Raw genomic sequence first — 24,336 nt, forward strand, 5'->3', positions numbered from 1 at the left:
GGAAAATTCGCTGCGTCCGCCTGTCAGTCGTCGCCCACAAATGTCATCCTCTACCCTCGTCGTCGTAACTTGTCAAGTTTGTGCTCGTTGTGGTTGCGGTTCATTCGTTTGTTGTCATCCCTTATTGCTGCTACTGCTACCAGGCCGCTGCTTTCCAATGCTATCAATGAGTCTGAAGGCCTATGCTGCGAGAGGAGGTTTTATGAATTAGTGCGACGATATTGATTGTCGATGCTGATGCAAGTGTGTGCCGCATTATCCAACCTGGTGCGTGCACGACACTGTCCGATTAGATTTTGCGTAAAATACCTTTTTTCCTCTGAATCGTAAAATTTTAAACAGGTCCAATAGAAATAGAAGACTTAGGGAAAGACCGTCTCTAGGAATGGTTCAAGATACCAGAGATTGAGGAACTCTAAACAACACAAAATTTTGATGACCAGTGTCAGAAGCGGACCGCTCAAGCCTCTTGGACACGGAACCGATTACCATTACCCGATGATTTATGACTTGTTCGGTTTTATGCACTTTTGAGGGCTCGAAATTTATGCTGAGCTTCGGATCCTCGTGTTACACCAATTGGACCTGTCCCTTCAGACCGAAACTAAACTTTTCGAAGACCCGAAAATTTCTCAGTCCTAAATCAATCGAAACTGATCAACCACCAGTAGTAGGTAGGCAATGAATTGCCTGCGCCAAACAAAACCTGACACCCCATCAACGACACACGATGACGACACCAAAGGAAGGAATCATATGACGACGAAAACCCAATCGGACCTCGACCGGTAGTCAATATGCCAACAATGCAAACATCCATTTCAATTATGCATTCCGACGGCCACTTTTGGCACTACACCGTTTGGCAAATTTACCCAACCTGGACGAGACGTTGGACGACGACGATAATAATCGTTCGTTACTCATCAGCGGCACTTCTTCTTTCCCAAAAGGTAGCCGGTGAATACCATCATTTTAACACACAGTTGTCATCAATAACCACTTGTAAATGTTTCTCCCCTCAAGTCATTTACGACTTTCCCGGGGGGGGTAATGGAGTAGCGCGTTAATTTCGTCACTTGTTTGCTCGATTGTTCGGGTGATTGATCTGGGATTGTTTGTTTTTCTTGGGGAGATTTTTTAACCGAAAAAATGCAAATTCATCGAGAGATGCATTCGTCGCTGGTATGCAAATCGGGTTGCATTTATGACAAAAAAATGTCAAAACTGTGTCTCTTACAAAGGGGGAAATTTTTTTTTGTGTATGAATTTTCTTTAGAAATTCGCTCTTCGAATACTGTGGCGCCTCTAGCGGATGAACGAGAAATTTATTAGAGTCCCACATGTAACTCTTATGGTAAATCAATTCAGTTTTTCAAGTAAGAGTTCCTCAAGGGACCAGCAAGTGTAACTCAAGATGTTTGAATGAGCTCCTCGAAGGACTTGAAAGAATTCCTTTAGGGGTTCGGAAGAGTTCCTCGGAAGACTTTGAGGATTGTTTCAAGGATTCCGAAAAAGTTCCTCAAAACAATTGTAAGAGTATCTGTAGCAAAAAGGGAAAACACCTCTAGGCTCTTGAATATTCCGGTAAAAGTTGCTTTTAAAACTGGAGAGTGTTACTCAAGAGACTCGGAAAAGTTCTTCAAGGGAGTTGGAAGAGTTCTTAAAGTCAACCATAAACATTTCTGTAGGAATTCGGAAGAGTTCATCCATGGATTCGGAAGATCTAAGGCACTTGACGGCGTTCCTCAAAGAACTCGAAAACGTTTTCCAAAGGCGCTTTAGAGAGTTGTTCAAGGGACTCAAGGGACTTCCTTGGAATTCCTCTAAGAACTCGAAATAATCCTTCAAGAAAATAGGAAGAGTCTCTCTCTCTTTCTCTACAATACATATACTTGGCCTCATGAAATCAACCATAAAAATATAATTGAATCTATTATATCTATAGTTGAATCAACTATACCCTTATAGTTGAATCAACTATATCCTTATAGTTGAATCAACTATACCCTTTAGTTGAATCAACTATACCCTAATAGCTGAATCAACTATATCCTTATAGTTGAATCAACTATAACCCTTATAGTTGAATCTACAATATTTATAGTTGACCACACGAAATCTATCAAATACTATTAAATCTATCATATCTACGGATAAATCAACTATACTCTTATAGTTGAATGTAGTATACTTATTGTTGAATGCAGAAGATCAATCATACGATTATAGTTGAAAATGCATAAAATCAATCATACACACATAGTTGAATGTATTATAGGTATTATTGAATGCGCAAAAACAAACAGATAAAATATAATTATTAAGTTGAGAGCCTAACATTTACAGTTGGTCGAGAATCAATCAGAAATATGATTGAATATAAGTGAATTATTATTGGAAATGCTATATTTTTCTTTCCGTATAGATAGGTATAAAATACTTGAATTCTAAGAATCAAAATAGTCCTTTTACTTAAGTCGCGAAAAAAAATTATATTAGGTGTAATCACCATTTTAAGTACAAAAACCGTGATTTGATCGCCTCCGGTACGTTTAGACATTCTTACTGACATCACTGACTTTTTTGAGTCCATGAAGGGTTCATGAGGCATGAAAAAAGGTTTCGCAAGTAACTGGGGAGAATTTCCCCATGAACTTTAGTGAGTTTCTCAAGCAATTTGGATGCGTTCTTAATAGGGACTCAGAAGTGTTCCTCAACTGACTTCCAAGAATTAGTCAAGACTTTTCGACGGGTTTTCCAAACAAGAGACGGTTCTTCAAGTGACCTGGATGATATCCAGTAGAAACTCGGAAAATATCATCGAGGGATTTGGGAGAGTTTCCCAAGGGACTAGAATGGGTGTCTTAAAGTACTCGAGCAATTTTCTCGGGATACTTAAATGAGTTCCTAAAGTGTCAAGTTTTCAAGGCACTCGAAAGGGTTCTTAAGTTACTCGGATGAGTTTCTCAAGAGCTAGTCAAGACTTTTCGACAAGTTTTTCAAACGAGAGATGTCTTCTTCAAGTGACTTGGATGATTTCCATTAGAAACTTGGAAAAGATCATCTAGGGACTTAGAAAGTTTCTCAAGGGACTAGAACGGGTTTCTAAAAGTACTCGAGCAGTTTTCTCGAGTTACTCAAATGAGTTCCTAAAATGTCTTAGAAGAGTTCCTCAAAGGACTTCTAATAGTTCGTAGGGACTCGAAAAAAAAACCTAAATCTAAGACCCTTTTTCAAGACATTTGGAAGATTTCTCTGGGAGACTTGAAAGAGTTCTTTGAGTGATTAGAAAAAAAAATCCTCAATGGACTGAGGAAAGTTCAACGAGGGACCTTGAAGAAATCGAAACAAAATCGAGAGACTCAGGAGAGTTTCCCATGAACTCGTAAGATATCCTCGAAGGTCTTAGAAGTGTTCCTCAAGGGATCAGCAATTGTTTCTTAAGAAACTCGGATGAGTTGCTAAAGGGTCTTGAAAGAGCTCCTAGAAGAACTTGAAAGAGTTCTTCGAGAAACTCGGACAAGTTCTTCAAATAACTCGAAAAAAATCCTCAAGGAACTCGTAATTGGAATTGGAAGTATTCTTCAAGAGACTTTAAGAAGTAGCCTCAAGGTAGTATTATGTTTTCAACACAAAGTTTAATTACCTATTAGGGATTTATTTGATATCTCTAGGTATCCTTCAACATTCTTAAAGTTTTCCTGATTCACAAGGGGAACTTCAATTGTCTTTTTCGCTCCATCACAACGTATTGCCACCTACTCAACATTGATGTTGAACATTTGTAAGGTAGCGAAAAAAATCTAAAATTTGACACTGACCCACTTAAAGGGATCGCAAAGCTCAAGCCCACTTGCAAACAATCCCTAACAGAAACAAGTCGGCTCCTCAATGCTTCGTGTAATCCCGGCCCTGTCAAAGATCTTCAAAACAATCCACTGAACCAGGAACGTAACATGAAAAAAAAAAAACGTACAACATGTAGAGCTACATAATACCAATGGCGTTGTTGTCTTTCCGACTTGGTACGGCCGCGCCCATCGGAAGCTCGGAAATCCATAGCTCAAACCTTTGATGAATCAATGGTTACGTTTGATCCGACGATGAGGAAACCAGCAGCAGTGAAAAAAAAAACAAAAACAAAAATGACGAATCGAAAGGCGGTCGGCTGGGCGCGCGCCTCTATAAAATAATCTTAAAACAAGAAAAAACAACCAAACCGACGACCGTCAGAGAGCGTTCGGTAGTTCGGTTGCTTCAACGAAAATACACTCCTTTCCGCATAATTTAATGCAAGCCATCAAAACGCCAAAGAAGAGAAGACACCCATCGAACAACATATGGTGCTTTTTATGATTTTTGGTTTCTTTCACGAAACATAAGAAAACCATTCTTCACGCCATCCATCCACAATTTAGCAGGATTAGTAGCAGCGCGAGCGTGATTATGAATTTTTGGCGCGCTCAAAATGAACGATGACTTATGGGTGTTGTCTGTGATTTCCATTCGTCACTCGCTGCTTAGTTTGGTGGGTCTAGATTTGTTTCTGTTTTTTTTCGGGTGTTATTGTTTTGCCTAAATGTTCAGTTAGCTATGTATATGCTTAGACGCGTGTTAGTAAGTAGACTGAAGCTCTTAATTTTGTTGCCCCTTTTCATTTCAGTTTTTGACAGGCCAATTGCTAGTAAAGCAATCACGCACATATAAAAACGGTGTGTCCCAATTTAGTGGTTCCGCTGCCGAGAAAATTTGATTTATTGCTAACCGAAAGCTTTGAAAGGTACTGCTGCTGCGACCGCAGATCGTTTGCGAAGGTGAAATTGGTTCAAGTTCACACGGAATTTGTTCTAGAGTAGAGTTTGTTCTAGAAGTAGCTATGCAAAAATAAGATGATAAATATATAATTTTTAACACCGTTATAAACTGAATGAAACAACTATTCCAACCAGAATTTCTCTGAAACATTTTCGAAGGAATTCAGAAACTCGGAAGTGTTTCTTCAGAGAATATGTACAAGAATTACCTAAGGCGTTCTTAATAGTTGTCGAGGGTTTCGGAAGGTCTCCTCAAGGGACTATGAAAAGTATCTCCATAGACTTGGTAAAATTAGAGACTCAGAAGAGTTCCTCAAGGAACTCCGAGGAATCCTCAACAAAGTTTGGAGTATTCGAAAAATTTTGTTAGGGGACCCCAAAAAGTCGGCAGAGTTTTTAAGAGGCTTGAAAAAATTCCTCAAAAACTCAGAAGAGTTCACAAGAGTTTCTCAATGCAATGGACTTGGATGAGTTCCTCTAATACTCAAAAAAGTGCTTAAGATTTTTCAAGGGACTTGAAAGAGTTCCTCAGAGGACTTGAGAGAGATTCTCTATCGAAAGGGTTCAACAAGGGTATCGCAAAAGTTCCTCAAAGGACTCGAAAGAGTTTCTCAAAGGCGGAAAAGTTCCTTTATAGACTAGGAAAAGTTTCTCAATGGTCTCGACAGAGTTCCTAAGAAACTCGGAAAAGTCCCTCATGAGACATGAAAGAATCTTTTCTTTAAGAAATTTTCGAAAGTTTCTCAAGGGATTAAAAAAAAGTATGTCTCAACAGAGTTCACATAGGCACTCGGAGAACTTCTTGAAAGACTCCTCAAATAACTTTGGAAAATTTCTCAAGTGATTCGTAAAAGACTTACGGTCCCCAAAGATTTCTTTAAATGCCCTGAAAGAGTTCCTTTAGAGACTTGGGCTCCTCATGCGACTTTAAAAAGTATCTCCATAGACTTGGTAAAGTAAGTCAAGAAACTTAGTAGAGCAACTCAAGGGACTCGGAAGAATCATCAAGAAAGTGCGGAGTATTTGAAACATTTTGTTCTTGGGGAAGTTTGAAAGAATTCTTCAAAAACTTAGAAGAGTTCCTCAAGCAGTTCAGAAAAGTTCCTCAAAGGACTTGGATGAGTTCCTCTATATACTCGGAAGAGTGCTCAAGATTTCTCAAGGGACTTGAAAGAGTTCCTCAGAGGACTTGGGGGAGAAATTCTCTTTTGAGTGTTGCAAAAGTTCCTCAAGGGACTCGAAAGAGTTCCTTTATAGACTCGGAAAAGTTTCTCAATGGTCTCGACAGACTCTCCTCAGGAAACTCGAGAAAGTCTCTCAAGAGACATGAAAGAATCTTTTCTTTAAGAAATTTTGGAAAGTTTCTCAAGGGATTAAAACAAGTATATCTCGAAACAGTTCACCTAGGCACTCGGAGAAGTTTTTGAGGTGTCTTGAAAGACTCCTGAAATAACTTTGGAAAATTTCTCAAGTGATTCGCAAAAGCCTTACGGGTCTCCAAATATTTCTTTGAAACACTTGAAAGAATTCCTTAAGAGACTTGCGAGAGTTTCTTTAAGAACTTCAAAGAGTCCCTTAAAGGACTCGTAAAAGTTCGACAAAGAACTTGGAAGAGTTCCTTCAAAGCCTTGGAAAAGTTCCCCAATAGTATCGACAAAGTTTTTCAAGGAATTTGTAAGAGTTCTTCAAGTGACTTCGTCTTCAAGAAACCTTGGAAAGGTTCTCAAGTGATTCGAAAAGCTTTAAGGGTTTCGAGGAACTCGGAAGAGCTTTCCAATGGACGACAATAAGTTCCTTAAGGGACTTGGGAGAGTTGCTTTAGAGACTTCAAAGAGTACCTCAAGGAACTCAGAAAAGTTTCTCAAGAAGCTTGGATGACGTCCTCTACAGATTATCGGAAGATTTCTTCAAGGAAGACTTCAAAGAGTACCTCAAGAAACTCAGAAGAGTTCCTCAAAAAACTTGGATGAGTACCTTTATAGATTCTCGGATGATTTCTTCAAGGGGAAAAGAGTCCTAAGAAAGCTTGGTGAAGGGATTTGAAAGAATTCTTTAAGACTCTCGAAAGGGATCGCTGAAGGACTCGGAAGAGTTCAAAAAACTTAAAAAGAGTTCTTTAAAAAAAACTCCGAAGAATTTCTCAAGAGGATCGAAAGAGTTCAAGGGACTTAAAAATACCTCAAGCAACTTGGTAGACATTCTCAGGCGATTCAGAAGACCTGTTTAGGGGCTCAAAAAGTTTCTCAAGGGGTTCAGAAGATTTTTTGAAAAATCTCTCGGAAAGCTTGATAGAGATTCTCAAAGTATCCGGAAGATTTCTTCAAGGGTCTCGAAAGAGTTCTCATGAGACTGGGAAGAATTCTATAACGGACTTGACCGAGTTCATCGTGGGACTTGGGAGGATTTTTCAGAGGACTCGAAGGACAAAGGTGTAGGAAGAGTTCCTTAGCCGATTCGGAAGAATTCCTTAACGGACTCGAAAGAGTTCTTCGAGGGACTTAAAAAGTCCTCAAGATACTTAACAATTTCTCAAGGTATTCGAAAAAGTTCTTTAAGGGGCGAAGAAGAGTTCTTCAAGGAACTCGGAAGAGTTCTTCTAAGAGCTTGAAAGAATTTCTTAGGAAAGTTGAGTAAAGTCCTCAAGCGACTCGGGAAAGTTCCTTAATAGACTCTAAATATTTCTCAAAACTTTAGAAAGAGTTTGATTAGAGACTCGGAAGAGTCCAGTCCTTGAATTTCAAATTTCTTAGCGAACTTTTTCGAGATTCTTAATGAAGTTATACGAATCCCAAAAGAAATTTTACCAACGTCCATCAAGGGAAGAGATAAAAACTATCGAGTCTATAGAGGAACTCTTCCAAGAAAATGTTTCTCAAGGGGCTTGGATGTCTCTCTTTTAAAGACTCAGCAAAAAATCCTCAAGGGACTTGGAAGAATTCCTTAACGGAATCAAAAGCGTTCTTCAAGGGACTTTTCGTAAAAGTTCTTAGAGGGTCTTGAAAACGTTCCTCAAGGAACTCGGAAGAGTTCTTCAAAGAACTTGAAAGAATATCTTAAGAAAATTGAGTAAAGTTCCTCAAGGGATTGGAGAGAGTTACTTAATAGATTCGAAATAGTTTTACAAGATTTTTGAAAGAGTTCGCTTAGAGACTCGGAAGAGTCCAGTCCTTGAATTGCAAATTTTTTAGCGAACTCATTCGAGATTCTTAAAGTAGTTTTCCGAATCCCAAAATAAACTTTGCCAACGTCCAACAAGGGAAGAGATAAAAGTTTCCGATTCTATAGAGGCACTCTTCCAACAAAAAGTTTCTCAAGGAGTTTGGATATCTCTCTTTCAAAGACTCAGCGAAAATCCTCAAGGGACTCGGAGGAATTCCTTAACGGAATAGAAAGAGTTCTTCGAGAGACTTTAGAAGTCCTCAAAATACTCAACAGTTCCTCAAGGGATTCGAAAAAGTTCTTCAAGGGTCTCGGTTCTCCAATAGTTTCTCAAGACTTTCGAAATAGTTTTCTTAGAGGCTCTGAAGAGTCCAGTCCTTGAATTCGTTTTCCGAATCCCAAAAGGAACTTTACACCAACGTCCATCAAGGGAAGCGAAAAAAGCTTCCGAGTATATAGAAGAGCTTTTCCAAGACAAGTTTCTCAAGGGGTTTGGATATCCCCCTTTTGAAGATTCAGCAAAAATCTCCAAGGTACTCGAAGGAATTCCTTAACGGAATAGAAAGAGTTCTTCGAGAGACTTTAGAAGTCCTCAAGATACTCAACAGTTTCTCAAGGGATTCGAAAAAGTTCTTCGAGGGTCTCGAAAGAGTTTTTCAATAGTTTCTCAAGACTTTCGAAAGAGTTCTCTTAGAGGCTCTGAAGAGTCCAGTCCTTGAATCCGTTCAAATTTCTTAGCGAACTCTTTAGACATCCTTAAAAAAGTTTTCCAAATCCCAAAAGAAACTTTACCAGCGCTTTCGAGTCTATAGAGGTACTCTTCCAAGAAAAAGTTCTTCAAGGGACTTGGATGCCTCCATTTCAGCGACTCAGCAAAAAATCCTCAAGAAACTCCGGAGGTTTCGTCAAGGTACTTGAAAATTCCTTTAGAGAAAATGCATACATTCCCAGGGATTCAAAAGACTTCTTCAGGGGTTTCGTAAAAGTTTCTCAAGCGACTCCGATGAGGTTTTGAAAGAAATTGACAGAGTTTTTCAAAAAAACTTGAAAGTTTTCATAGGACTTGGAAACATTCTACAAGGGTGAAGGAAGAGTTCCTTAAAGGACTCCAAAGAGTTTCTCAAGGCAATCGAAAAAGTTTCCCAAGGGAATCGAAAAAATTCTTTAAAAAACTCGAAAGAGTTCGTCAAAGAATTCTTAGGAGTTCCTCAAAGGACATAAAAATTTTCTTGAGCGATTCGAAAATGTACTTCAAGAATATTGAAAGGTTCCTCAAGGAACTTGGAGCATATTTTAAAAAAAATTTGAAAGGGTTTCTCAGGAAACTCGGGGAAAGTTCTTATTGGGGATCAGGGCTCAGGAGAGTCTGGAATCGGAAATTGAAAAATTAGGCCCACCTCAGTTGTTATCGCCATGATTGATTCCAACAAATCACCAAGATTGATTTCAACAATTCGCCAGCTCCCTCGAAAAGCCGCCATTCGTTCTAACAAACGAACAACCTTAGAAACAATGTTGGGTGTGAGCTCCCAGTTCTCAACCTGCGAAGGTCTCGCTCGCGCGACCCAATACCCAAAATTAGACCAAAAAATCCTCGTTTTGCGAACCCAGCTCACGTTCCGATGGGGGGCTGCTATTGCGTTTTTTCGTTTGTTTCTTCTTTTTTCTGACCAATTTGAAATCAATGTAGATCATCAACATTTGTGTGTTTATTTTTCTTTGTGTTGTTTTGGTTTTAGGATGGTATTGGCAAAAATAACAACAACGGACAAACGAACGACGGCAATATAATTGAAATGTGGGGCTGTCGCACGTCACGTTTTTCTCGGGGTATGTCAAACTGCTGTCATCACGGGGAAAAACGACGTCGGTAACGGCGTCGGAGACAAATTTTAGTGCGTTTTTTTTCTACCAAAGTGGCGCGTCGGCAACAGAAAGAAGGTGAAGGTGGAGGTATCGTCAAACAATTGCAATTGTCATAAAGCACCGGTCTGCCTGTTGCTGCGTCTCTCTCGTTTTCAGAGTAAGAACTAACTAAATCAGACCAGCCGACGAAATGGTTGAGATTTTGCGAGGTAGAGCTCAGAAAGACGCCGAAGATAGAAGGACGGATTTAGTGCTAAGCGACTCGGGGCAAAAAATGTCGACTTGAGATGGAAGTAAAAAAAACGTCAAAACGTGCCCTACCCGCGTTATTACTTATCGGGCGGCTAGAAGTTCGTCAACCAGTATTTGTACGAGAACGAAGGTTTATTTACTCGAGGCAACAACTACCTAAATACTAACCTATACCTATAGCTCAACGAAAAGGTGCAAAGTTTCTCGACGAGCAAAGTTGCGAGGCTTTACACATCTATCAGGAATATACAGATAAAGTGATGGGAGACCAACTCTAGGTTTCGGTTTGCACGCTGACTGATTACGTGAGATCACGAGTTGATTCGGTCATTGTTGTCTTGAAGGGTGGAGAGAAGGAGATTGCTTCTCTAACAAGGCGTATTTGTTAACAACTTGTGATTTTTCGGATGAAGTGGAGATTTACATCACACGATGCCCAGGCTACTTAACATAAAATGAGCTCGAAGTGTGGTTTCAATGATTATGAAAATATCAACGGAAAGTTTTAACTTGGACCTACTAAAACAGCACCTAAGCACCGAGAGAAATTGAGATCTAATAACTACGAGATCACCCTTGTAAATATTTGAAATAATTCCCGGATATGAATTGCCTCCCATCAGAGAGCCGGCCGGCGAAATGCCGGAAAAACCTCCCCCTAGAAGCATTCAAAACAAAAGCCTTAAACATGTCTCGCAAGTACTAGACAACACCACTTCAGCACGCAATGCACGCACTCTACCAAACCAAAACCATCCAGTTAGAGATGAACGAGAGAATTTAGTAGTTATAATTACAAGCTAGACGCAGCAGCTGCCCTAACTGGAAGGGTCTAACTGCTTCCAAACTCGGTAGGGGGTTGCTGCTCGGAAAATCCGAATCCGAATGCAGGAAAAGTAGTCTCAGCCACCCTTCACATCAACCAACCGGAAGGAAAAAAGGGTGGAAAATATGGGGGCGGCGCAGACGGAAATACACGCAATGCGTACTTAAATTTATACCAGAGCGGAAGAAAGCTCGAAAGAAAAGTGCCGACCGAGAAGCAGCAGCATCTCGACGGGGTATTTTCCTTTCTGCTCCCTGGGCACAGTGTCTTAAATGTTTTGACATGGAAACTTGGAGCTACATTCACCCACAGGGGGTTGGTAGTGACAAATTAGTCTGGCCATCAGTCAGCTTGACTTCGACCGAGCACTTTGGTTGAGTTTTTCCCCCTTTCCCAGGAGAAAAGAAATTCGAACGAATAGTCAAAACACTTCCTAAGAGTTTGGTGTTGGGCATATTTTTCACATTTCACGATGAAAGAAAATATGCCAGAAAGAGTGTTTGGAGAAAAATCTTACGCAATGGAGCAAACATAACATGGAAAACGTAGTGACAAATTAGAGACAAAAAATGATACATATTCTAGAGGGGCTAGAGAGTCGTTGCGTCACCCGAAGCACAGTGGAACTTTTGAGAGAAACGAATGTGAAACTAAGCTATTTTTTTAATATCGTCCTAAGGCTTCAGAACTAAGATCTAAGACCTAAGATTTAATACTTACGACCTAGAATCTAAGGTCCAAACCCTGAAAACTTACACCTTAGACTTAAGGCCTTTGATGTAAAACTTATGACCTAAGATCTAGGACTTCATATTGAAGGCCTAAGGCAGTGGTTTTCAAACTTTTGTCACTCACCGCCCCCCTGTCTTGATATTTTAGAGCTCACCGCCCCCTTAAAAATAATTTCGAACAAATTTGTAAAGAAATGCAATAAAAATTGGTAGTTTTGGACTCTTTAACCGCCCCTTGTAGGCTCTCAATGCCCCCTAGGAGGCGGTAGGGACCACTTTTAATACCGCTGGCCTAAGGCATAAGAGCTTAAAAATGAGACTTAAAATACAGAACCTTAAATCTAAGACCAAAGACTTCATTTCTAAGATCTTGAACCCAAGAGATAAGACTGGTGAACTGAGATCGTAGACCTTACGACCTACGACCACAGACCAAACTCATATACTTCAGAACAACTTAAATTTTAGATTTGAAGATTTACACTCTAAATTTAATGTGAAACTTGAGATTTGAATTCAACTTAAATATGTCAGAAAATCTCCAAGGTCCTGAGTCCAAATTTTAGGGGCGCGAGTCCGGAGTCCGAATTGAAGGGTCCATAATTCAGAATCCACAGCCCAGAGTCTAGAGTCTAGAGCCCCGAGTGCAGAGTTCAGAGCCCAGAGGCCGGAGTTCAGAGTCTGAAGTTTGGAATCTAGAACCCAGAGTTTTAAGTCCGGAGTCCAGAGTCTGGAATCCAGATTCCAGAGTTTAGAGTCAAGAGTCCAGAGACCGGAAACAAGACACCAGAGTCCGGAGTCCAGAGTCCAGAGTCCAGAGTCCAAAGTCCAGAGTCCAGAGTCCAGAGTCCAGAGTCCAGAGTCCAGAGTCCAGAGTCCAGTGTCAGAGTCCAGAGTCCAGGGTCCAGAGTCCAGAGTCCAGAGTCCAGAGTTCAGAGTCCAGGACTCCGGACTCCGGACTCTGGACTCTGGAGTCCGGAGTCCGGAGTCTGGAGTCCGGAGTCCGGAGTCTGGAGTCCGGAGTCCGGAGTCCGGAGTCTGGAGTCCGGAGTTCGGAATTTAGAGTCCAGAGTTTAAACTCTAGAGTCCAGAGACCAGAGTTTCGAGGCCGGAATCCAGACCCCAGAGCTCAAAGACCACAGTTAAGAGTCCAGAGTCCGGAGTTTAGAGACCAGAGTTCGGAGTCCAGAGTACAGAGTCTAGAGTCCAGAGTTCAGAGTCCAGAGTCCAGAGTCCAGAGTTCAGAGTATAGAGTCCGGAGTCCGGAGTGCAGAGTCCAGAGTCCAGATTCAGAAATCAGACCCCAGAGTTCAAAGTCCAGAGTTCCGAGTCCGGAGTCCAGAGTTCCGAGTCCAAAATCCAGAGCCCAGAATTCAAAGTCCAGAGTTCAGAGTCCGGAGATCAGAGTCCAGATTCCAGAATCCAGACCCCAGAGTTCAGATTCCTGAGTTCAGATTTCTGAGTTCAGAGTCCGGAGTCCAGACCTCAGAGTTCGAAGTTCAGAGTCCAGAGCTCCAAGTGCGGAGTCTGGAGTCCGGAGTTCGGAATCCAGACTCCAGAGTTTAAAATCTAGAGTCCAGAGACCAGAGTTTCGAGGCCGGAATCCAGACCCCAGAGCTCAAAGACCACAGTCAAGAGTCCAGAGTCCGGAGTTTAGAGACCAGAGTTCGAAGTCCAGAGTACAGAGTCTAGAGTCCAGAGTTCAGAGTCCAGAGTCCAGAGTCCAGGGTCCAGAGTCCGGAGTCCGGAGTGCAGAGTCCAGAGTCCACAGTCCGAAATCCAGACCCCAGAGTTCAAAGTCCAGAGTTCAAAGTCCAGAGTTCCGAGTCCGGAGTCCAGAGTTCCGAGTCCAGAATCCAGACCCCAGAATTCAAAGCCCAGAGTTCAGAGTCCGGAGATCAAAGTCCAGATTCCAGAATCCAGACCCCGGAGTTCAGATTCCTGATTTCAGAGTCCGGAATCCAGACCTCAGAGTTCGAAGTTTAGAGTCCAGAGTTTCGAGTGCGGAGTCTGGAGTCCGGACTCCGGAGTCCTGAGTCCGGAGTCAGGACTCCAGACTCCGGAGTCCAGAGTACAGAGCCTAGCGTAAAGACCCCAGATTTCAAAATCCGAAGTCCGGAGTCTGGAGTTCGGAGTCCGGAGTACAAAGTCCAGTGTCCAGACCCCAGATTTCAAAATCCAGAGTCCAGAGTTCCGAGTCCGGAATCCTGACCCCAGAATTCAAAGTCCAGAGTTCAGAGTCCGGAGTTCATAGTCCAGATTCCAGAATCCGGAGTCCGGAATCCAAACCCCGAGTCCAGAGTTCAGATTCCTGAGTCCAGAGTTCGGAATCCAAACCTCAGAGTTTAAAATTTAGAGTCTAGAATCCAGAGTCCAGAGTGCAGAATCCAGAGTCCGGAGTCCGGAGTGCAGATTACAGAGTCCAGAGTCCGAAATCCATACCCCAGAGTTCAAAGTCCAGAGTTCCGAGTCCAGAGTCCGGAATACAGACCCCAGAATTCAAAGTCCAGAGGCCAGAGTCCGGAGTTCAGAGTCCAGATTCCAGAATCCGAAGTCCAGAATCCAGACCTCAGAGTTCAGAGTTCAGATTCCTGAGTTCAGAGTTCGGAATCCAGACCTCAAAGTTCAAAGTTCAAAGTCCAGAGTTTCGAGTCCGGAGTCCACAGTCCAGAGTTCCGAGTCCGGAATACAGACCCCAGAGTTCAAAGTCCAGAGTCCAAAGTCCGGAGTCCAGAGTTCAAAGTCCAGAATCCAGAATCCGGAGTCCAGAGTGCAGAGTCCGGAGTCCGGAGTACAGAGTTCAGAGTCCAGAGTCCGGAATCCAGATCCCAGAGTTTAAAGTCCAGAGTCCGGAGTTCAAAGTCCAGATTCCAGAATCCGAAGTCCAGAATCCATACCCCAGAGTCCAGAGTTCAGAGTCCGGAATCCAGACCTCAGAGTTCAAAGTCCAGAGTCTAGAGTTCAGAGTTCAGATTCTGAAGTCCAGAGTCCGGAGTCCAGAGTCCGGAGTCCCGATTCTTGATTCTAGAGTCCTGAGTTCAGAGTCAAGAGTCCAGAGTTCAGAGTGCAGAGTCCGGAGTCCGGAGTCCGGAATCCAGAGTCCAGAGAACAGAGTCGAGAGTACAGAGTCCAGAGACCAGAGTCCGGAGTCCGGAGTCCGGAATCCAGAGTCCAGCGTCCAAAGTCCAGAGTCCAGAGTCTAGAGTCTAGAGTCCCGATTCCTGATTCTAGACTCAGGACTCTAGAATCAGGAATCGGGAGTTCAGAGTTCAGAGTCAAGAGTCAAGAGTCCAGAGTGCAGAGTCCAGAGTCCGGAGTCTGGAGTCCGGAGTCCGGAGTCCGGAGTCTGGAGTCCGGAGTCCGGAGTCCGGAGTCCGGAATCCAGAGTCCAGAGTCCGGAGTTCAGAATCCGGAATCCAGACTCCAGGGTCCAGAGTCCAGAGTTCAGATTCCAGTGTCTAGATTCCAGATTCCTGATTCTATAGTCCAGAGTCCAGGATTCAGATTCCTGAGTTCAGATTCCAAAGTCCAGAGTTCAGAGTCCGAGTCCAGGATCCAAAATTCGGATTCCTGAGTACGAAGTCCATATTTAGAGTCCAGAATTCCGAGTCCAAAGTCCAGAGTTCATAGTCCGAAGTCCACAGTGCAGAATCCAGAATCTAGAGTCCAGAGTCCAAAATCCAGAAACCAGAAACCAGAGTCTAAATTCAAGAGTCCACTGTCCAGAGTCTGGGGTCTAGAGGTCTAGAGTTCTGAGATCGAAGTTCGGAGACCACAGTCTAGCGTCCAGAATCCAGAGCCAAAAATCGAGAGTCTAAAATCAAGATCGGAGAGTCAAAAATTAATCTTTTTAAGATTCTAGAATTAAATTTCAAGTAAAAGAAATGAGATCAACCAGGTTGCTAAAGAATTACGAATCAATCCCACTGTTCCTTCGAGAAACGCTTCCAACTAGGTCCAACACCCTCTCAAGTGTAGTATAAGAATTAGCCACAACAAAGTATCAGGACTATCAGGACACAAAAGGCAGCTATGAGTGAATTTGAGGGGTAAAACTGGCTAGAGACAAACACACAGTCACAATTTGCTCTTCAGGAAGGAAAAGGTTTAGAGAAAAACTCGACAGAGGTCGAAGGTGCAGCAGCGCGCGGAAAGTGGATAAGCTAGAGTTTTATGTTTCAAATTTTTGGCTTTATCGAAAGTAAACATTGAAAAAAAACATGAACAAATAAAAACAAATATAAATATAAGGGGAATATTTTTTTCACATTACATTCGCTGTTATTTCAGGGGGACTGGGGCAGACATCTGTTCTTCGCGATCGGAAATCCATTAGGCCACTCGACGGACTCGAGACACATTCCTCAGAGCACAACAACCAACAACTCAATCCATCCATCCAAATTTTCCTTGGTTTTGATTTTTTTTCTTTTTTTTTGTGGTGAAAAACATGTCTGCTCATATTCCTGTTGTGTGTGTGTTCGCGCATATTTATGAGGATACACATCATTGTGAAGCCGCTCAGCAAAATAAAAATATAATTTATATTGGTGTCTCTCGTCAGTCAAGTAGGAAACCGATGGAAAATCGGCGCAATCGGTGAAATGATGCATAAAATCTGGAACGCTCGGGTCGCTCGTTCGAATTCTTCATATTCTTCGAGTGGTTTGGAAGATGACGACATCCAAGTGATCTTCCGATTTTCTGGCCTCCGACGGCAGCGGATTCTATTGGCAATGGCGTCTGCAACCGACGCCGGTATCACTGGATTAATCATATCTGTTGTGAGATATCGTATATTGAGAGAATAGCACTTAGTAACCCTCCCTGGATCCAATTTTAAAGATTTAATTCACGTCTATTTTCCTTTGCTTAACACGGGGGTCGATCGCAGACGTTAGTTCGAATTTTCTTCCCAATTTTCTTCTGATCATGTTCATAAAACACATACACGAATTTCGAAGACGGGTGGCACTTGATCGTAATTTATTTCCTGCGTCCGGTCAGGCGACTCGACTCGCAATATGCGTGACACGGCTCACAGCAAAATAAAAGAAAAAGAAAACTCTCAACAGATACGATCATTTAGGATCATTTTTCATCTTTCGGCTAATTTTTCACGACAACATGCTTTTCATGTTGGAAACCGCTCATTATTTACTGTTGCAGAGGGACAACAAGCGTCGCGTCGCATATTTTCCAACCTCTTTTTTTCTTCGTTGCTCTCTCACTTTGATCTAACTAACAACAACGACGTTGTAAGAGGAGAAACATCATCACGACGATCACCGTACTAAAAACGAGGAGACCAGGGTGTGAAACCGTGACCAATCACTTGACACTGGATTAAGAGCAGCTAGCTGAGCTGAGGTTAGGCACCTGCACTCTTCTCTACCTCTACTCGTTGTGAGGAGGGTGCTAAACATTCTGTTATCGTCGAAGCTCTGTTGTTAGCATGTTTCGTGTTTCACTTGTAGATATTCAAAGCGGGTGACGCTAATTGATGCGACCCCTCACATGATCACTAGAGCTCAGGTAGCTAGATATTGTTGAAGGTGGGGTTTCGCATAGAAGAGCATCTTCACTTCACACCTCACCAGGAGATGGGGATCCGTTTGGGGATCTACAACACTCACTTGGCCGCACTCAGTTGGGCGCGGTGAACTACATCTGGTACATCGGCATCGAGGGCAACTCCTGCTGCAGGTGTAAGGCGATAGGAAAAGGTAGTGTTGTTGATGGTGTTAGCACTAGTCGTCATATTCGCGACGGACGACAATGGCGCCAGTGACGCTAGGCGATTCTGCTGCTGCGATAAGGACGCGGACGACGACGACGACGCAAACACGGCAGAAGACGACGGCGACGGAACCGACGACAGAACACAACTGCTAGCATCGGATTCCGGCTGGTAGCGTTTAAGTTCTTCGAAGCACGCCAACGACGACGACGACGACGACGACGATAGACCGGACGTGGTATTGGAGGTTTGAGGCAAAGGCAACGACGGCGACGACGCTTGATTCATAATAATTTTTTCGCGCTCGCGTTGTACTCAAACGCCGATCAGCAGCTCCCAGCCAGTCAGTCGGTAGTCAAACAACGACAACACCCCCGAGAAAACTGCACAACCAACTTTTTCGCTATGTGCACAAACTTTTCTGCGCCCTAAACCTAGTGGTAGCGTTCAACAGGAAAGCCCACCCAATCCCTTGCGGTCTGCGGGTACGAAGAATGTGTTTTGCCGATTTGACGCACGACGACGACGATCACCCACGACACGCGCGGGCGCAATCTTCCCCGAAACGCAGCACAACTAATATTTCATAGAGAGAAGCGAAGTAATGAACAATGACGAACCTCCCTGCACGACCGATCAACCGACTGACTAACTGGCTTGTCTGTCGTCGACGGTGATTCGTGAAACATTCCCAAAACCCCTCGCTTCGCACGAGAAACGACCACTTTGCTGCTGCTGCGGTTTTTTTTTCAAGTTTCCCTCAAACATTGCTCGCTTGGGCTTAGGCGCTTAGTTTAGTTTCCTAAGCTTTAAGCTAGAGCTAGCGCGATGCAACGTGATCCGACATTCCGACTGCATACGCAGTGCGATCACTCATGCTCTGGCGCTCTTTTTGATTTTGGGAGAGAGTGGGATCGGGAGAATGAGTGCCATTTAAGCTGCTCTGTCCGGTGTCGGAGGAAGTGGCTTAATCGCAAAGCGTCGTCCGGTACCAACAAAGGTAGCTCAGTAGGTCAGTTGGAGTGTGAGGAATGTTTTTGTTCGCACTGTCGCGGGAGCAAATATCTACCGGGATTAACGTTGAGATTGTTTTTGATTGATTGCTTGCTAGTCGCAGGATGGAATTCGTTACTAGTAAGTTGGGGTGGACAATTTTTTTCAGAGACAGTATCTAGGTCGAAATGGTTACAAGCTTGTCAATCTGAACACCTTCTAAAATTGGTTGTACTTGTCAAGAACTTCCTTGAAGTATTAAGTTTTTTTTTGTTGCAGACATGAACGATTTCATGGACGACCCAAGTGTTTAACTAAAAGTTTCTATTGAACAGGCTCTTGGAAGCCTACTTAGTCGTATGGAGACAAACTACACAGCTGAATATTTAAGTTCTTACTGATACTTTAAAGGCTAAGACCTCAGTTGGAAAGTAAGCTACTCAGCCTTTCTGTTAATCTGATGATATTGAATGTTCAAGAATTTTTACAAAGTTCATTAGAATGTACATCACCCAAGGTGCATAGAATTCTAAGTTCCAAAAGGGTGCCGTATGGAACTTGAAAGCTGAATAATGGTTCATTGAAAAGCACATGGACTTCCAATATGTTAACTGCCGTTCCAAGCAAAACTGTCCCATATGACTTTTTTTGGGTCATTTTCATTTTTTTTGTTGGAAACGATATCTTTTAGTGTTAACTATTGAATAAAAAAACAAACAAGTATACTTTGTTCTGAACAAGTACGAATTTTCATCAAGGTGGTTGTCTCTATGTTGAAATTTCTACGAAAGAATATTCAATAATGTCACACTAGAGAAAATACTATGAAAAATGCATATTTTATTAAAAAAAAAAGTCTCTTGAGATTAGTTTAAACTGTCGTGTATAATGTTATTCACCGAAAAGAATTCTAGTATATAGGGTGGGGGAGGAGCAAATAGCCTTAATGATTTACTTAGAGCAATTTTCACCAACACTTTTCGGTAGGCACTACTTACAAGATTGATACTCTAGGTCAGGCATGTCAATCTCGTTTAGGTGTGCGGCCGCATTAAAAAAAATTTATGACGTAGAGGGCCGCAGCCAAAATCAGTTAAATCGGTACATTCAGCTTTAGTTTGTTTGCAGTAATATTTTACATAAAAATTGGTGGTGTTTTTTTTTGTGACAATTTAAGAAGGGCTACGCGGGCCGCATTGACCTAGGCCGGGGGCCGCATGCGGCCCGCGAACCCCCAGTTTGACATGCCTGCTCTAGGTCAAGGGATTGCAGTGGAGAGAGAATTCTTTGCATTTGGAATGGTAATGATCAAAATTCCACAACTGCTTAACAAATTGTAACAATTTGCAACAATTAGCACATTTTCATTCTCTCTGAGCAACGGTTTCTCTCATTTTAACTGAAACCTTCTAATTCTCTCCAACAAATCGCAACAAATTATAACAAATTCAATCATTGGCTACAAAATTTGTTTGATCATTTACGATGATTCTCCGTTTATCTCAGTCCCCTGCTCTAGGTACTATACATTTTTATAAACAAAGAGGAATGTATTTCTCAAATTACGATTCAACTTGATTTTCGTGGGTTAAACAGAAACTATACGAGCTTTTAAAATGACAGAGAAAAAGTAGTCATGTGACAGTTTTTCGTAGAACGTTCGAATTTTGCTGTTATGCGTATCTTAATTTTTTTTCCCAAATGCATCAATTTTCTGATATTCAAAGTTTCATTTTTAATAGTAACATTCTTTGGAATCTATGCTTTCAAAATAGCTTAAGAATAGCTCAAAATACCCTCAAAAGAACCACCAAACATTCCTTACTTGGAACCTTGGAACATTTATTCGACATTTTAGCTTTATTATAGTCAGCACAGCTTCGTTAGAGCTATAGCATTAATCTAATCATTCTATACGTCACCAGAACTCTAATGAAGCTAAAATCTGGCTATTTGGCGTCATCAAACGGCAGCATGACTAATATTTGAACCTTCAATACAATAATTATGCTGTAAAATTATGATCACCAAAGCTTTAATAATGCTTGCAGAAAACAATGTAAATCAATACTTAATAGCTCTATTATGGTCATATAAATGGCTAATATATTTTATAACGATTTTATGAGCTAAAATTTGACGTTTCTCTCGCGAGCCAACCAATTCCACGCGTAGGATGAGTTCCTTATTTCTGAGTTGTTAATTATCAGTAAAATAAATGAGGACAGACTTTTTAAATGAAATAAATAAGGGATTGGTTGTGAATGTCCGGTGAAACGATACCATGAGTTGAAGTCGAATTTCAATGTCTGGAGCCATCTTGAAATCCAAGATGGCGGCTTCCGCTTAGCTTCAAAATGTTCTAAAGGTTTTAAAATCGCACGAAACCTCAAATTTGGTAAAAAAGCTAAACTAGAAAAAGTGGCATTTCGATATACGACGTCATCTGGAAATCCAAGATGATGACTTCCGCTGAAATTTAAAATGCTGTAAATGATTCAAAATCGCATGAAACCCCCATAATATGGGTATTGGATGAAAGGGCTAAACGAGTAGAAGTCAAATTTCGCTATCTGACGCAATCTTCAAATCCAAGAAGGTGTCTTTCGCTGAACTTAAAATCTGTAAATGACTAAAAATCATTTTAAACCCTCAAAATATAGGTATTAAGCGAAAGAACTAAACTAAAAGTATTCTAATTTCACTTTCTGACGCCATCATAAAATCCAAGATGGCGGCTTCCGCTTAAATTTAAAATGATGTTAACTACTTAAAATTCCATGAAATCCCTACAATATGGGCAAGGTTGCCTAAATCACAGAAAATTATACAATTTCACAGAATTTTGAGCCAATTTTCATCACAGAATCTGTGTCACAGAACACAGAATTTTAAAAATATTCACAGATTTCACAAAATTTTATAATTTTGGACATTTTTCCAAAAATTTAATATTTTATCTATTATATAAAATTCTCTTGTAACGGTGTTTGTAGTACTACTCCTCCGAAATGGCCCAAACGATTCAAATGAAATTATTTTTAGAATATTCTGTAGACATGCGAATCGGTTTATATCGAATAAAAACAACACAAAGTCACATCAATTGTCCGTAATAATTAAATTTGTAATAATTTGAATCAAATAAAAGTCATGGCATCCATTTTTTTTAGATTTTCCTTCCTTTGGGCAGTTTGTTTTTCGTCTCCAAGGTCGAGGCGTCGCGAGCAAACGTCGCGAAAGAATAGTGACCATGGCATAGCATACTGATCGGTGAGAATATTTTGGCGCGTATTTCTCAACCAAGCATATTTTCAATGCAAGTGGTGGCGATGTGAAGCCTCGATGTGTTTTTTTTTCTTCTTGATTCCTAGCTCATTTCTACAGCACATGGTTATGAATGAAGCCTAGATGTGACTCAGAATGACATTTTTCCGATCGAATAAAACAAATAAATTTTGTTTTGCCAAAATCTGAAATTGAAAAGTCAGGCATCCATTTTTGGAAATTTTCTTTTCTTTGAAGGGTTTGTTTTTCGTCTCCATGGACGAGGCGTCGCTAGCAAACGTCGTTGCAAGATAATAGTAACCAAAGCATACTGTTCATTGATCGTTGGAAAAATTTAAAAATTAGGCGCCTGTTTCACTTCCAAGTACCTATTTTTCTTATGCACGTGGGGGCGATATGCAACCTAGATGTGTTTTTTTCTTGCTTATTTGTACACAGCACATGGTAATAAATGACGCCTAGATGCTCGGATCGGATGTTTTATCGATCGATGTTTTATGTTTTATGTTTTATGTTTTATCGATCGAATCGAAACCATATAGATAAACGATTTCAAATATTAAATCCATTTTTAATTCGTGTTAATTTAAGTTGTAAATTGTTGTCCAAAAAATATGGATTTGGTAATGATAAATATGAAATAATGACGCTTTGCGGACGTTTAAAAATAAGAAATTGGGAAGCTTTACATTCAATTTCGTATAATCCAATACGCCTAGAACGCTGGACACATTAACTGAACGAAAGTCTGTTCTTTGAAATAGATTAAATAGGATTGAAGTTTTTAAAGGCCGAATGAACTTTTAGATTTTTTGCAAACTTAAGTTGAAGCTATCAATAAAATAATCTACTTTTCAATAACAAAAAGTGAGGATATGCATTTTTCGGAAGAATTTTCAATTAAGAAAGTAAACTAGAGCAAGCGCAACCTTTCAACTTTTACAAAAAAATGTATACATTAAAATAATGGTTGAATTTATCTAAACATATGTTTTCCTCTTTTGAAAACCAATTGTTTCTTTGATTCATTGGGTTAAAGTTCAAGGGAATTAATTTGCATTTTTTGCTTGAATCGTCAGATTTAATGCCATGGCAAGTGCTGTTTGGGAACATTTTAAGTTGAAATGTGTTAAGTCTATAACTTAAGTATCAGGCGAAACTTTTTGGAAATGATTTTGGTGAAAATATGGATTTTAATTCAAACTGCTTCGAAGCACGAAGATGGTGAATATAAAGCTGTTTGAAAATAGTTAGTAAAAAATCTTTTCTTTTGTGTTTCATTTTCAGCTCTAAAAAATACACCATCCAAAGCTAATAGGGAGCTGAAAGCGCTGCGTTAGGCAAAATATTCGGCAAATACTGTAAAAATTGTCCCGATATTCAAAATTCTATTTTAGAAAAGATTCATAAGCAATATATTCCAATAAATGAGAAACTTTTTATTTCGGTTTAAACCTTAATGTGAACTCGAACAAAACGGAATAAATCTACTAAATGGAATACAGCAAATGAAACATACATATTATCAACATACAGTTATTTATGGAACAAGTTACAAAAATTGGATTTTAAAAGACCCGTTGAGTAAAAATTCTTAGGTTTAATTTTAATAGAATTAAGCGGGACGATTCGAGTAAAGGGAAAGAAGGGAAATGAAAAGAAAACTAGGAAAAATGGAAAATGGACGCCAAGTTGAACATGGTAAGACGAAGTTTACCGGGTCTGCTAGTGTCAATATAAATTTTTGAAAGTTTTAAATTTGTAAAATTTGATAAAATCGGTAATGGTAATTGATTTTTCTTAAGTAAAATGTGAGAAAGACGCAATTTGACATGACTTTTAAATGCAAGTAACAAATAAAAAAACATCACAGAAAATCGTCACAGAATTGTTGGGTAAAATCACAGAAAATCAGAATTTTTTTTCGTCAAAACACAGATTTTTTTTCGCAACCTTGAATATGGGTAGTGGGTAAAAGAGTTAAACTAAAAGAAGGCCTTTCACCCAATATCTATTTGTAGGAGTTTCATATGATTTTCAGTGATTTACAGCGCTTTGAAGTGTAGCTGAAGCCGCCATATTGGATTTCAAGATGGCATCAGATAGCGTAATTTGACTTCATCTAGTGTAGCCCTTTCACCCAACACCCTTAGGCCAAATCAAATATTAATTTCTTCTCTTTTCCACCCCCCTCCCTCCCCTCCACTTCGAAATTTCGAAAACAAAAAAGGAAGGGGGGAATTGAATAAAGTATTTATTAGAAATTTAGAAAATAAAAAAAAAATCCAAAAGATTACCAAAGCAAAAAAAAAAAGTTGTGGAAGATAAGAGTTTAATGGAAAAAAAACATTTTGTACTGTTTAAAACTAATATTATTGAGCAAAATTACAAAAATTAATTAATTAATTAATATTAATTTAGATTAAGTAGAAATAAGAAGAAATGAAAAAGTGACAAAAATCCGTCTTTTTCGGATGTTGCCAAAATCCAACGGTTTTACACGGGTGTTGCCAAAATCGAATTTTTCCAAAATCAAACGGGATCTGTTTGTCCTTCAACCCATGATATAGAGTTGTTTGTCAGCTCAACTTTAGTTATGATTTGTTTATTTTTTTTTATCAGACCTCATTCGAGTTGAAAAGGATTTAATAGGAGTACTGTGTT

General features: G+C 40.6%; 1 protein-coding gene across 7 annotated transcripts in view; it reads right to left on the minus strand.

Annotated features, from left to right (window-relative positions):
• LOC129746246 (CUGBP Elav-like family member 2) overlaps positions 1-24,336 on the minus strand; it is a 406,881-nt gene that overhangs the window by 242,046 nt on the left and 140,499 nt on the right. The window contains exon 1 of one of the 7 annotated variants that reach the window (XM_055739817.1): positions 17,288-18,018. The exons of 1 other annotated variant lie outside the window; for it this stretch is intronic. In XM_055739817.1, the coding sequence (XP_055595792.1) occupies positions 17,288-17,679 (392 nt within the window). In that variant the 5' untranslated portion in view covers positions 17,680-18,018. Of the gene's footprint in view, positions 1-15,924; positions 16,514-17,287; positions 18,039-24,336 lie in introns of those variants that run through there. 5 more of the 7 variants (XM_055739818.1, XM_055739814.1, XM_055739819.1 and 2 more) reach the window with 5 other exon arrangements.

The sequence above is a fragment of the Uranotaenia lowii genome, chromosome 2 (genome assembly GCF_029784155.1).
Source record: "Uranotaenia lowii strain MFRU-FL chromosome 2, ASM2978415v1, whole genome shotgun sequence".
Taxonomy (NCBI): domain Eukaryota; kingdom Metazoa; phylum Arthropoda; class Insecta; order Diptera; family Culicidae; genus Uranotaenia; species Uranotaenia lowii.